The 14,457-nt window shown below is 42.3% G+C and overlaps 1 protein-coding gene across 1 annotated transcript in view; it reads right to left on the reverse strand.

Annotated features, from left to right (window-relative positions):
* Positions 1-13,901, reverse strand: part of SBK3 (SH3 domain binding kinase family member 3) — a 51,526-nt gene extending 37,625 nt beyond the window's left edge. Inside the window, exon 1 of the mRNA XM_044450096.1 lies at positions 13,340-13,901. Coding sequence (XP_044306031.1) covers positions 13,340-13,412 — 73 coding nt within the window. The 5' untranslated portion in view covers positions 13,413-13,901. The remainder of the gene's footprint in view (positions 1-13,339) is intronic.
* Between the last annotated feature and the right edge of the window lie 556 nt (positions 13,902-14,457).

The raw sequence follows: 14,457 nt of genomic DNA on the forward strand, positions 1-14,457 counted from the left end.
AGCACTTCAAAAGAGCAAGGTATTCAAGTCAAATGTCACTATATGCCAATGAAGAAAGTTTATGAGCTAATGATAATCAGTTAACTCATCGGCTTCATTTCTGGCTTGTAAGCATTTCTTTATGCTTTTCAAAATTCCACAGCTGTTGGAAGACTTTCGTAGTACGCAACTATTTGGCTTCTGCATCTGGCTTAAGGACTCCTTGTCATGGTTACTTAAAAATTAGAACAGCTGGAACTGGACCATTTTTGAAGCTTGAAAGTTTCAAGCAAGTTTTTGAATAGAATGAGCAAAAAAAGGTCCTCAGATCTATAGATTTTAATTCAATATATAGATCTCAGGAAGCATTTTTAAATAATGTTATTAATTCAAAACCATTTCTGTTGGAAGTTTTCATAATAAATGTAATATACGAAAGGGCAGCATAACCCTATGACCTCATAGACTCATAGCTTCTCCAAGGTGGTAATGGTGACATCAGAGAAGGGCTTTAGTCAGGGTTCTGAGAGTGGGACAGGGAGGCAGGCAGATAAGAACTGCCAAGCTGCAACATATCCCAGGTGAGCTTCAGCATCCTTTCCTCCCATTCCCAAAGTGAAACACTTAGACAGCTGCTTTGCAGACCAGGAGGACTGCAGAGACAACCTCTGGCTCTGTGGTCTTCCTGTCCTCCCCAGGATGCCCTGGTCCTCCAAGTTCAGAGAGTTACGGGCATCCCCACAATTCCAATATAGAATGCATCTAGCCAAAGTTCCAGATGCTCCATTCCATTTCCCTTAATCTTTGACCTTCAGTCCTTATTGACCTGTTTGGGGTTTTGTTCTTTCATTCTTTCATTTGAGGGAGGTGTTTTGGTGAGGGAGGGGCATGCTTGTGTCCAGCTCCAGCCACACTCAATTATTTGATTTCTTCCCTGCGGTCTGTGGGCCATTTTCTGTTCTGACCCTGGGAAGATTACAAAATTGCTTCTAAGGATGAACCAGGAAATAACCTATCCATGTAAATGAATTACTCTTTCTACGCTTTTCTTGTATCTGGTGCCTTCTTTCTAGCCATTCTATTCAATTCCCCACTTCCACCCAGTTGTCCATTTTTTCACTACTCTGTTTCTCAGTATTGTGTGACACTGAATCAAGATAAGACTGTTTGGGAAGGATGTTCACCCCAATAAGGTTTTTCCCCCATGGCTTTTTGTGTATCAGCAAGTTGCACAATTGCCTTGTTTCTGCTGATATTTCTTGTTTGTGCAAGGTGATGCAGTTTTGACTTCAGCTCTACCAGCATGGAAGAGTTAAACTGAAAAATGCCTCCCATTTTTCTGTATGGAAAAAACACAATCAATGCTGAGCCCTACACTGTGTTTAGAGATATCAGTGTTGTGCTTTAGGAAGTACACCTCCTGGAGGGAACAAGTTGTGGTGACTAGAACAGTTAATCTGCCTTGAGGACAGGGCTATGTTGAGATGCCGACCGTCACATTTATGTAACCTTTTCTTCCAGTGCTCTGTTGGGCTGGCAAAAGGTTTGAGGTGCAGATTCCACTCATACAGCCATGCCTGAAGTGTAATGAGAAGACCCAGGTAAACCGTTGAGAATCCTGAAGTGTCTGAGCATGCTCAAGAATGCTCACCAGCCTCTAAACCAACTGTAGTCTTTGAAGTTTGTAAGGAGAATGTCTGCTTTGAAAATGAGAAAATGACACTGCCAACACAACAGGTTCTTCCACTCCCTACCAAAACTAACTGCCTCTTTTCAGAGTCTTAGAGAAGTAAGAAATCATGTAGAAGAAAAAGGATGCCATCTTCAGAAAGTATATTGTTTCCCTTACCACTGGAAGCAGCCAGAGGTAGTCATAAATTTAAGACTTGGACGATGACTTGCTGAACTAGGCAATATAACTCCCCAGAACCCCATCATCTCTGGCTCTAAAAAATTAAGCACCAAGGATAACGCAGCCCTGAAAAACATAAATAGAAATCTTCAGGGTAGAAAGGTTTTTCCTTCACCTTTAGGTAAGGGACACAAGCCAAAGCCATGGCATCTGGTCAGCTTCACCCTCAATTCATCATATCCATCATTCTGCTGATGCCCCAGGGTGCTTTCCTAGCCAACCCAGCTACCTCCGTTAGAGGCCTGGTATATGGTGCTCAAGGAGCACATGGCTCCTGTTCCTTTAAGAGCTGTAAAGGAAGGCAGTGTGACCTGGTGCTTAGAGTGTGGGACTGATGATGACCATGTGATAATTCAAGAGAATCTGAACCTGCAGATTTTCTTAAACATACATGAGTCCTCAAATACCTTTTCCTGAAAGTTCTTAGACAGCCAAAAGTCCTGTCCTCTTTTGCACCTCATTGCTCAAACACAGCGAAATAACTGATGGTTCCTTCAGATTAAATCCCCAACTCCGATTCACATCTGGGCTTGTCAGGAATGGAAATATCCTGGGGTCTATTTCTGGAGGCTATGCTCTGTCAACAGCTCTTTGGCAGTACACAGAGTATGTGTCCTGCCAGGAGAGTATTATTGTATTGAATTGAGTTGTCTAATGCTAAAAAGAGAAGGTACCTGGTTTTTATGGGCTGAGCACCACCTGCATTGACAGCTCCATGGAGACCCCAGTCTGGGGGACTTAGAGATCAATGATAAGACAGGTGTACTGCAATGTGGCTGACTCTGGGTGCTCATAAGCAAAAGGGAGATAATTCTCCATTCCCTTCTCTGAAGTGGAGAGAGAATTTTGTCATGCTAGAAATGCAGGAAAGCAAGCTGGGAAATTCTGGAAGGCAAGTCAGTTATCTACTCGATGAAAAAGAATGCTGAATAGTTAATTTAAAAATTCAGCTACAAAGCACGGCAACATGAAGCACTTGTTTGGTTTGGTTTGGTTTGGTTTGGTTTGGTTTGGTTTGGTTTGTTTCGGTTTGGTTCAAATGCTCTGAGCAATATTATTACAGTGAGGGAATGTACTGAAATTAATATGCTATGTGATAAGTGAATCTGGCTTTCAGGAGACTGAAATGACTGTATGGGAGATTTCTTTTCCCTGCTACCACCACAATTATGGGGGCATGTTTCTTCACTGGAAATTCTATAAATGGGGTTTCTTATTTATAGCGAATGTTTATCTTTCTGGGCCTAAGAAACTGGTACAAGAGTTTTATTACTATGCTAACATTGCATTCATATCCCACTTTTTTTTTCTTCCTGTGGGAAGCCCAAGACAGCTTGCATAGCTCCATTTGTCCTCAGAACAATCCTGTGAGGTAGGTTGTCTGAGTGTGAGTAACTGGCCCAAAGTCACCCAGTGAGCTTCATGGCTGAGTGTGGACTAGAACCTGGATCTCCCAAGTCCCCAGTCCAACCATACCACTCTGGTCTCATTAATTTAGGTGTGGGGTGGGCACTGGCAGTAGAAACAGGTTCGACAATTAAGCAAGTAACAATAAAGGAGTGTTTGTACATAAGAGAGTGCCAATATGTTGTAAGCCGCCCCGAGGCTTCGGCGAATGGGGCGGCATAAAAATGTTTTAATAAATAAATAAATAAATAAATAAATATTTACTTTGGGTCTTTTAAAAGACCTTTGGGCCACACTCCTTTGGGCTCAAGAGCCAGTGAGCAGGTTCACACAACATGGCAGCCAATCATTGTTTGTTATGTTTGGTAGTTCACCAGGCTTTGTGGACCCAGTTGTGGTGAACAAAATTGTGATATATTGCAGCTGACCTCTCTCTCCCCCAGTTCAGCATGTTTTTGTAGTAATCAGTGTAATTACTACACTCTGTCCTTAACAAAATGCGGCCTCAGACCCACACATATACAGACCTTGTAGAATAGCAATCCATATACAGGTATTTCTTTTCAGGCTGTCCTATGCTGAGAGGCTAGTTTCACATACGGATGATCAGCACCCCTTCCTCAACTGTACAATCCACAGCAGAATTTCCCCCTTGTTTTCACTGATGTGATCCTACAACTTATTGTGCAAAGTATGGGATACATATGTCTGATATTATTATCACATAGTGGCAGCCTCACACAAGTCCCAGATGCCAGTGTTTGGACAGCTGCAGTCTATCATGCTGATATATAAAAATAGATTAATTTCTTGAAACATATTACCATATATTACCAGCAACATCAAGGCCTTTCACTAGTCCGAATTGGTCTGTTCATGTTTTTTGGCACTGAAATACTGCAGTTTGATGTGGAAGCTAAGCACACACAGGGCTGGCTTTACCATTAGGACAAGGGAGGTGTTTTCTGAGACGATTGATCATGGGTGTCATGAAAGGGCAGCAAATTATCAGTTATGAAATCATGATTGTTGTCTTTTTACTGCCAGGGAGAGGAAGAGGCACTTAAGGTTTTCCTGCCTAAGGTACCAGAATAACTTGGTATTATGTAATTTTACTTGGTGGTGCAATATCCTGCTCCGCCTTTGGCAGCAAAATATCTTGGGCCTGACCTGTACCCACATCCCTAGCTAGCCGTGCAAAATGCATATTCAACTGAATTTACGCCATTCATTATTTGGCACGGGTAAGAGGAAACAGAAGTGGAGACTTCAGGGGAAACCTATGCATATGCCATGTTGGCTTCTTCCAGCTGTTTGAAGGCTAAAATGTCTACAGAGTTGTGTTTTTAACTCTACTGCAAGGGGATTCCCTTATGTGAATTGGACAAAACAACCAAAATAAGCAGTGCCAGAATAATTCCCTTGAAAGGTTTGACTTTGAAAACTGATGAGCAAAGGGAGTGGGCATGATAACTGTGTGTAAAATTATGCATGATATGGAGATTGTGGGTAGTGATAGCATATCCCCCTCATGACCCTAGAATCTGGGATCCTCCAATGAAGCTAAGTTGTGGGACATCGAGGCAAAGAAAATTAGTACTTCTTATATGGCATAATTTAATGGGATTGATTTACACAAGATGTAGGGCTTCTCCACATAAAGGTTTTAACCTGCCACTTTGCTGAGGCTGCTGCTTCCATTTCCTTGCAGGATTAGCAGCAGGCCCTTTACATGGGCCATTTCCCCTGCAAGGTTTCCTGTTCTCTGCCTTTCCTCAAACACTGCCCTATGAGAAGAGACTGAGAAAACTGGGCATATTCAGTCTTGAGAAGAGAGGACTGAGCAGGGACATGATATCCCTCTATAAGTACCTCAAAGGCTGTCACAAAGAGGAAGGTCAAGATCTCTTCTTGCTGAGTGTAGGACATGGAATAATCAGTTCAAGTTGCGACAACCCAGATTCAGGCTGAACATCAGGAAAAGCATCTTCACTGACAGAGGAACCAGCTGCCTAGAGAGGTGGTGGGCTCTCCCACACAAGAGTCATTCAAAAAGAAACTGGACAGCCATCTGAGTGGGATGGTGTAACATGGTGTCCTGCAACAGCAGGGGGTTGGACTCGATGGCCTTCATGGCCCCTTCCAACTCTACCATTCTATGATTCTATGATTCTATTATTCCATATAATGTTACAGAACCACAAAGTACCCATGTAGTGTAGTCAATATAATAGAACAGCCAACCTACAAACTTCCATGAATGAGGGTTCATGAATGTAAAATAAATGCCTTAGGTAAAGAAACCCATAGTGATGGTGATCATCTTGAATGGCTTTGAAAGGCAATGAGACCATGGCAGATAAAGGTTACCAACAGCTACCAGTCATAATGGCTATGTATTTATCCACAATATCAGAGGCAGTATAACTCATAATGCTAGTTGCTAGGTAACACCAACAGGGGGTGCTATTACATTCATGTTGACTGTGTGGGCTTCCCATATTCTTCTGTTTGGAGGCTGTGGGAAGAGAATGCAGGACTAGTTAGGTCTTGGTTTGTTCTGATAGATTAAAAAAACACTCCAATATGGCTCTTATGTCCTTATATAATGCCAGGCCTTTCCAGTGAGTCACTGAAGATACTCTTGTCTTGCTGGTTTTATTTAGGTTGATGATTGCATGTCGTTTGATATTTATTGCTGCAAATGTGTTTACTACTTTTATGGTTGAGTCTGATTTCAGTTTTATTATCTCCTGTCCGTAGTTTCATATCACTTGGATGTTTTTATAGAAGCATTTTACAGACAGACAAACCTTTCAAACAACCTGCACATGATTCATGAGCAAAATTTGTTCCTCGCTAGCACAGCGGGGGGGGGGGGGGAATGGGACACAAGGTATCACCCAGTCCCCACTGCAAGATACCCATGTTTAAAGCAAAGACAATTCCGTACAACTGGTAACAGAACCAATCCATTTATATTTATTCTATTTATTTATATCTCCAATCATTCAATACCATTTTATAGCATCCAATAGCCTGAAGGCTATGTGAGTCTTAAAATTAAAATAAGGTGAACATACTGTGAACTTAAGTCCATCAAGTTCAATAGGATTTGCTTTTGGGGAAATATGTTTGGATGGGAACATTAATATTCAATATACAGTTTGTCCTTCAGAGAACTTGGCACCATCTCTTGGAAGGACTCTGCTGAAAGAATGGTGATCGGTGATTTTGTTTCAATAGCTAATGTAGTGTCCAAAAGTCGGTAAAGGTTCTTGAAGCTGTACAAAGTCCTTATGGACTTCAACTTGTTAGGAAGAGGAGAAAAGATGACTTAAAGCATCTTTCTGTAGTTATTCTGCAGATAAAGACTGCTTTTGCTGTGAAAATTAAACCATTTGTCTTAATGAGCAGCTTCTCCTGTCCTAGGAAATGGGGGCTACCGCCAATGTGTACTGACTGCTTCTGAAACGGGGCAGAGAAGAACTGTACAAAGTCCATGGCAAGAGGCACTGTCGTTTGTTTGTTTGTTCTCCACTTGAGGAATTGACATGCTGTTGACCCAAGCATTTTTGGAGGCCCACAAATAACCTTGGCTTATTCAAAGAACCGGTATGGCTACACAGAAAGCAAGTGTAAGCCTTCTTTTGCTTGTGTACACTCTGTATCCACATTTCATCCTTACTTTCAATAAGCTATAGCTCTTCACTGATAGTGATTTTGTTTCTTTTTCTGTATCCTTGATTATGGCATGAGGTGGACCAGGCCCTTGTGGTTAAAAGCCCGCAAATGATTTTTGCTCCTTTTTTTGCCACCCCAGTTTTTTCAGGTCTCACCACTAGTGTGGTGTAATGGTCAAGAGGGCTGGACTGGGACTCAGGTGATCTGGGTTCTATTCTCCACTCAACCAGTGACATCACTGGGTGAGAGTCTCAGGGCTGTTGTGAGGATAGAATGGAAAGGTGGAGACCATTGAAAGCCACTTTGCCTTCCTTGCAAGTGCAAGAAAGGTGGGGTATAAATGTAGCAGTAATAATACCACCTCACTAGCTAGATGTGCCAAAGCTTTTGCATACCAGAAGGCCTTTGTCAAAAGCCCTACAGTAAGTAAGAACAGGTGGTTATATGATGGTTCAAGAAATTCATTCTGTACATGGTCTCCAACCTTCTTTTATCAATGTTCGTAAATGTTCCAAGCTTAAGCCATAACACATAAAGCAACGATCCCGGACTAGTTGCATTCTTCAACAAGATGAGAATGTGCTTGTCAAGGGATACATCTGGAATGCCCAGGCACTACTGTTAGTCCAATAACAGGTGCTAGCTTAACCAAGGTTACCTCACTGTACTTCAGCTGTCCCTTTAATACGTCTCACCAACATTCCATTATTTTAATTTGAACCGCAGAAGATTGCTCTTCAAAAAGGTTCTCTCTCTCCCATGTTTTTCCCCAGGTTTCTTCATCTCTCTGGAAGAAACCAGCTATAGGGGGTAGGCTGATTCTCCTGGTCTCATTGGGAAGGTAATTAATACTTGACACCACATTAGCAGCACCTGGACTTGGCAGAGGGAAAGGTCAGGCATGAAGCTATTTACCCGCAAAGACTTCCGAGCAGCCGCAAGCTTCTACCCGCCTGGTTAATTTGTTTACTTGCTGTGTGGAGATGGATGTTTGGAGGACAGATTGGAGGAAGATGCCTATGCGTCAAGGCCAAGCATGGGAGAAAAATGCATTCCATGTACCCACTTGTATGCTCAGTGCATAGGTCAAGCACTTTCCCTCCCAACAACCTCTGTCTGTGCCAGGGCAGAGTTGAACAAGTAATGATACAAGAGAACAGGGCCTTAGGATTTCTCTCCTCCCTGGGTTCGGTACTTTACCTAGGCTGCTGCTTCCATTTCCTTGCAGGAGGATTAAAGCATTGTTCATACCTGTCCTCCCCCTCCCCCAGGGGGGCTTCCTCTCTGCTTTCCTACACGTTCCTATAGGTTCCATTGCACAACCCAAAGTGGTAGCATGGAATGGCATTGAAAAATTACGTAACATTTTTGTAGCAAGTAATGGCACCATCTAGGAAAGTACTGACCTTCCTTGCTCTATGAAAAGCCATGAGAATGGTTATTTAGCATAGGAGAGACCCTAGGAGGAGGCCATGTGGGGAAATACCTTGCAAATTGAGTGAGGGATCATGAACAGACAATAAATAACTCTTGAAGAGAAAGTCACAATCCCATGCAGCATGATTTGTCAGTCCCTGCTAAACCCTACCCTATCCACCTCTGGAATGCTGTGGTAGATTACAGAACAATGATTTTCAGATAGGCTAAACATCTGGCATTTCTCTTTTTCATGAATTCACTGATTCTGGCTGCTACATGCTGTGCCACATGGAGGGAAGAATCTGGCCTAATTTCTGTCCAAAATCTAACCTCTAGATGCTATAGCCTTCTCAGCAGTGAGAATCCAGATGGATTTCTTCAACCTTGCACCTTCCAAACAACTCTAAATGTAAGCATCCACACACCTCACAGACATTGCTGAAACAATTAGAAATCAGAATTCTCTGTTCTTTTCACTGACCCCTCACAAGATATATCTGGCCACTGTGCTTATCTGATACCACATTAGTGTGTTGTATAGAAAAAAATATCAGACTTTTCATCTTGCATTTCGTTAAGGTTGCAGCCTACGATTTACATTTTTTTTTCTTTGTGCATGTGTTCTACGCATACTCTGAGAATCAGATCATGCATTGATGAAGCAAGGTCTAGACCATGAGAACTTTTTCCGCAATAAAGAAATACTTTTCCTGCTTGCTAACATGATAGCCACCTGGAATTCAAATATGACTTTGGGCTCAACAAAATATGCAAGTTTTGCTTCCTATAAATTGATATATATTCTTTCATTTACAAAATGGTTTCAACCACTGTGTCCATTCAACATTTCTTAGGTCATGATTGTTTCCATTTTATATATGGTAAGCTGAGATTGGGATAGTTGGTACATGGTTGTCTATTGTAGAGAGGAATCCATAATCCAGTGGATTTTGGGGGTGGGGGTTGAAAAGTGAACTGAATTTACAAGAGTACGCAGCAGTCCCTTTCCTAAATACCTGTGGGAAGCAGGGAAAGAAGGTGACATGCCACTAAGCTAATGTGCAGAATTCACAGCAGAGAACAGCCTAGAAGATTCCTTGATTTTCTAAAGGAGAGTTTTAGTGATTAGATGAGGGGAAGTTGACTTCCTGGGATTTCTAAGGTAAATATGGTTTGAGCATGGGAATCTTTTAGTGTGTCCGCTCTGTTTATTTTTTTAGATTCTGCCATGCATTGTTTCCATGTAAAATATAGAACGTTCTATTGATTATCAGGGACATAACAAGATATGTCAGATGCTTCCACATCCTGGAAATATACAGATCTTTTTTCCCTTAGTTAGGGCTTAAAGGTCTGACATTGGTTGCACATCACCCTTTATGCTTAATTGATCGGTGAGTGGCTGACCATGTAGCATTGCAGCAATTCGGCCAGCTTACTGTTCTTTTTAGGCCCTGCATAGACACTTTCCCTTGTAAGGCCACAGTTGCCTGCATGGGTATTGCAGAGGCCCCTGTTGGGTACCGCTAAAGCCAACAGTGGCATCCCTTTCCCTTCCCCACCACGGAAGAGATAGCAGCATTCTTCCCAGTGACGTCTCCAGGAGCTGTGAGAAGGAATGAAACAGCCACGGGGCAGTGCAAAGCAGAGAGGGTGGATGAGTAGCAGGTATAAATAGACGTGTTGTGCTGTAAATAGCCCTCTGTGTGGCCCTGCCAAGCGAAGGCCTGATGACAGAAGGATGTTCCACAACACTCCAGAAGCAGGCCCAGGCATCTGTTCCTCGGGGGCTACCCTTGGGGAAAGCAGAGAGCAGGGCATCCATATCTTCCAGCTGGCTGCCTTTTATTGCATTGGTGTCTGTTTTCTCATGGTACGTAGGAGTTGCTGCTTTGTACCTGCGCCATGTGTAAACCTGGAGCATAGCCTCTAAATGCTGTTATCAGGATTAGTACACTTACTTTCAAGTATGGCCCGCAGGATGGATTGTACAGAACACTGTGTGTGCTGACAGTGTCATCACTGGGAAGAATAGCCTTGCTGACACATTACTGGCTCCGGAGGGGTGTTTTGCTGGGTGCGGGGGAGGAGGGGGAATTTGTTGATAGCTGCTTAGTAACCTGCCAATACACTGTCCAACAGGGCTTACTTTCTAAAATGGGAAGCATCAGAGTTTAAGCTTGTGTGGATGATGATGACACACCTTCAGTGTACATGGCACCTTACAGATTCCTTAGGATATAATGCTGGAAGGATTTAAGCAGAGGATGGATGGTCATTTGTCAGGGATACAGTAGTGGAATCTTTCAATGCAGATCCTTCACTGAGGATCTGTGATTAAGCTGACTAGATGGCCAGGATCCTGTCCAACTCTAAAATGTTATAAGTTAGGCAAAACTGAATGGACCCCAGCACTTAAGGAACTTATAACCTAAAACTATGCTCAGACTACAGTACAACAAGGGTTGAATGTGGGTTATCACTGTGAATCATTGTTAAAAAGTAGCTTATCATGTTGTGTGAACCAAGTGAAAAAACAAACTGTAGTGCGCAACCCACAGTTCTGAACTGAGCAACAATGGGTTCTCTTCATGGGTTGTTCATGATGACAAGTCATGGCTTGTTCACACAGCTGGATTCAGACAACATAACAACCTATATTTCAACAGGGAACCCATCATACATCAACAGCCCATGTTAAAGTCATACCCCCACCCGAGTGTGGGTTGTTGTGTTATCTGAACCCAGTCTCAATTATGAAAACCCAATGTAATATGATATATTCTGGAAGACCTTTCCCCTAATTGCACAAATGGGTAAGTACTAGCTACTTTGGATTTTTTAATGTGTTCAGTTACTTTGATTTTTTTTCATTCTTCAAGTGCCAGGTCTCATCTGAATACTCTGCATTATTTGCTTAGAAAAGACAGATAAGACAAAGATATACAAAAGAATAGGGATGGGGAAATTAGTTGCAGAAATGGAAGAAAATGACAATTGGAATTGAAAAATAGCCAAGGTGAAGCTAGGAAAGAAACTGAGGAGACGAAGAAGTAGGTCTTGAGAAGAGACTAGGTAAAACAAAGAGGCAAAAGCAGCTATTCCATGGTAGGGTGAGGAGGTAGATTGGAAGAAAGGACAAGAAATTGGGTTGACAGAAATGGCTTATAGTGAAGAACAAGAGAAAAACTGTTACTGGACACCCTTTGGGGGAGTTTTAAAGGTGAAATCTAGAAGCTTGAAGTTAATGCTGAGAGCAGTGGAGATCCAGTACCTATTACAAGCATCTAATCCTTGTTTCCAAAACACTCCACATGCCTGCCCCCAAACATCTCTTACCAAGTCTTCTCTACATGTTTTTTTCCCGTTTCCCTGCCATCCTTTTTAAGGAATTGGGGAAAGTAGTGTTTCATTAAGAGAAAGGGAAGAAACATTACAGCAGCCTTCCAGATCAAGCAGGGAGGCTAGATAATGCAGGGTCTCTTTTTCAGCCATGTTTCCAACATCAGCCTTCCCGCCACACATACCCTTGTAGTGCGCAATGCAATAGAACTTTGTACCAGTGCAGGCACCCCTGGTCCCCTCAAGGCAGGGACAGGTGGCTGGATTAGTTGTTAATGAGCCCTTACATAATGGGGTCAGGTGCAAGGCCCCAGTGGGGCCACCAGCTTATTGAACAGCAGTTCTGTCCTTATCAGAGCTTCTCACAGCACCTGGGCTGCCACTCCCAGCCCATGACGGAGTGAATTAGCACCTCTCTTTTCCCCCATCCCTGAAGAGCAGCTGCACCTGACACGCCTCTCATTTTCTAATCGCTGTGCTAAATATAATGCAGCTGTCCGAGTCCTCAGTGTGGGGTCAATGGGTTGTGCTCAGAGTCTATATACCACCCCATTCCCAACCTAGATGAAAAATGAAAGTTTCTTAGAGCTGGATTTGAAAGGAAAGATATGGTGCCATCATAACAGGCATGGACAGATTTTGCTAAATCTGTTTGTCTGTGTTTCATAGATAGCTGGGAGAGTTTTTTTCCAGTGTCTGTTCATTGAGGAACCAAATTTTTTAACCAAATTTTTGTTCTACCTGGGCTAATGAAAATGACAATTGGAACTGAAATGTGCATTAGCACAAGTGCACACTTGCACAAATGTGCTAATGCAGAGTAGCACAAGTTCCCACCAAGGCTTAGAAGAAGCTGGTGTACTACAGAATCAACAAAGAATTATAAAAATCCAAGCACAATTGAATCTGTTGAAGATTTATCTGACATTCAAACACTATATCCAGTTAATAAAGCAAATCAATAAACAAACCAACACCTCTATTTCCATAGGAAAGACATGGGTGGGATGGTGTAACATGGTGTCCTGCAACAGCAGGAGGTTGGACCTGATGGCCTTCATGGCCCCTTAAAACTCTACTATTTGATGATTCGATGATTCTATGTTAGCCCAGAGGGGAAAAGATAAGAATACCTACATTAGGGCAAACCAAAGTATCACAAAATCATGGTACCCAGATGTTTTCATGCTTACAATATTTCTGACTTGTTTCATTATGATATATAAAGACCCTCTCAAACATCTAGATAGTCATGAAAAAACAGGAATTGAGAGGGTATGTCTGATACACCAACTTTCAAACAAAGGTCTCCTAGCATGAACAATTAAAACACAGTGAAGCTATTCTGTCTTTTCTTCCTTACCAGATTATTTTCTGGTAAGAAGTAAAAGCAAAACATAGGAGAGTTTCCATTGAAGAGAAAGATGTCTAGACTCCTTGTAAAATCCCTTGAATAAAGCTGGGAGATTTCATAATAAAAGCATTATCTGGAAGCATCCAAAATTAGTTGTGCAGAGTTCCCACTGAAATCAGTGGAGCTTAAATCCTAACATGTCCCATTGATTTCTAAGGGGGACCTGAGAGTAACCAACTTACCGTGTGTTTGCTCAGAAGTGAGGCACGCTGTGTTCAGTGGAACTGGCTCTTTAGTTAGGTGTGCTGCAGCCATAATCTGTATCAAACTTGTTATAACTTCAACAGAAACTTTGCAGCTGTCAACACACAGTGGTAGTCAGGGTAGTCACCGCAGAACTCATTCCTCTGTGCTGGAAATCTACACATTGTCCTCTCAATAATCTCACATACAAGGAACTGATCTTCAAAACTTTCAAGTCCAGCTACCAGAAACAGCATTCAAACGTTCAGCATTTTGGGCTCCACAGTTAAACCTTTTCACACTTGACCATGGCATTGTATGTATTGAACTCCATGGGTGTTTTTTCACCCACACTCCAGCTTCAAAACCTACAATAGCTAATCTTCTCAACAGTATCTTTTGCTTTCCCTCTGTTTGTTCTCATTGCAACAGGCATGTCTGTGCACTGTTTCTTGGATCACATTGTTCTTGTCTTCCATTATCTCTCTGGCTGCAGATGGCAATTTAAGCTGGGAACTCTAAGAACATCCTAGCCCTTTGATGACCAGACATCCTTGATTTATCGATGTCTAGTTGCTAGCTCCAGTTCTACTGCCAGCTTCTCCACTAATAACTAAATCCTGCCTGAACTTATATCTCAACTGCAGAGGACTGACTGTATAACTAAATAGGCTTTTAACACTAAGTTATTCTGATGTAACCTATGTCACAGTGATGTCATCAATATTATCCCTATTGTGAAGTCACAACTCTGCTGCTCATTCCCCAGCATCATAGCCAGTGCCACAATTATGTGTTTTGCCCAGTTTCCAAGGAAAAAATAATTATGGTTTAGGATTTCTACCTACCAGTCAGCTAGAAGTTCCCAAATTTTCAAAAAACTTCCATATGTTCTGTACCTTTCCCCATGTCAGAGATGGTGGTGGGAATCTTCACTATGTCTTTCAGCTTCTGCAGCTGTACAGCATTGCTCCACAAGGCTGATAAACATGGTTAATCCACTGTATCTACTTTTGGTTTTGTTGCATATTTAAGAACTGGGCTCTACATGAGGAGCATTTCCTTGCCTGCTTTTCTACTACATGACCTCTAGGTGGCACTGTGATGCTGTGGAACA

This window comes from Varanus komodoensis, unplaced genomic scaffold, assembly GCF_004798865.1.
Source record: "Varanus komodoensis strain SLA01 unplaced genomic scaffold, ASM479886v1 scaffold62, whole genome shotgun sequence".
Taxonomy (NCBI): domain Eukaryota; kingdom Metazoa; phylum Chordata; class Lepidosauria; order Squamata; family Varanidae; genus Varanus; species Varanus komodoensis.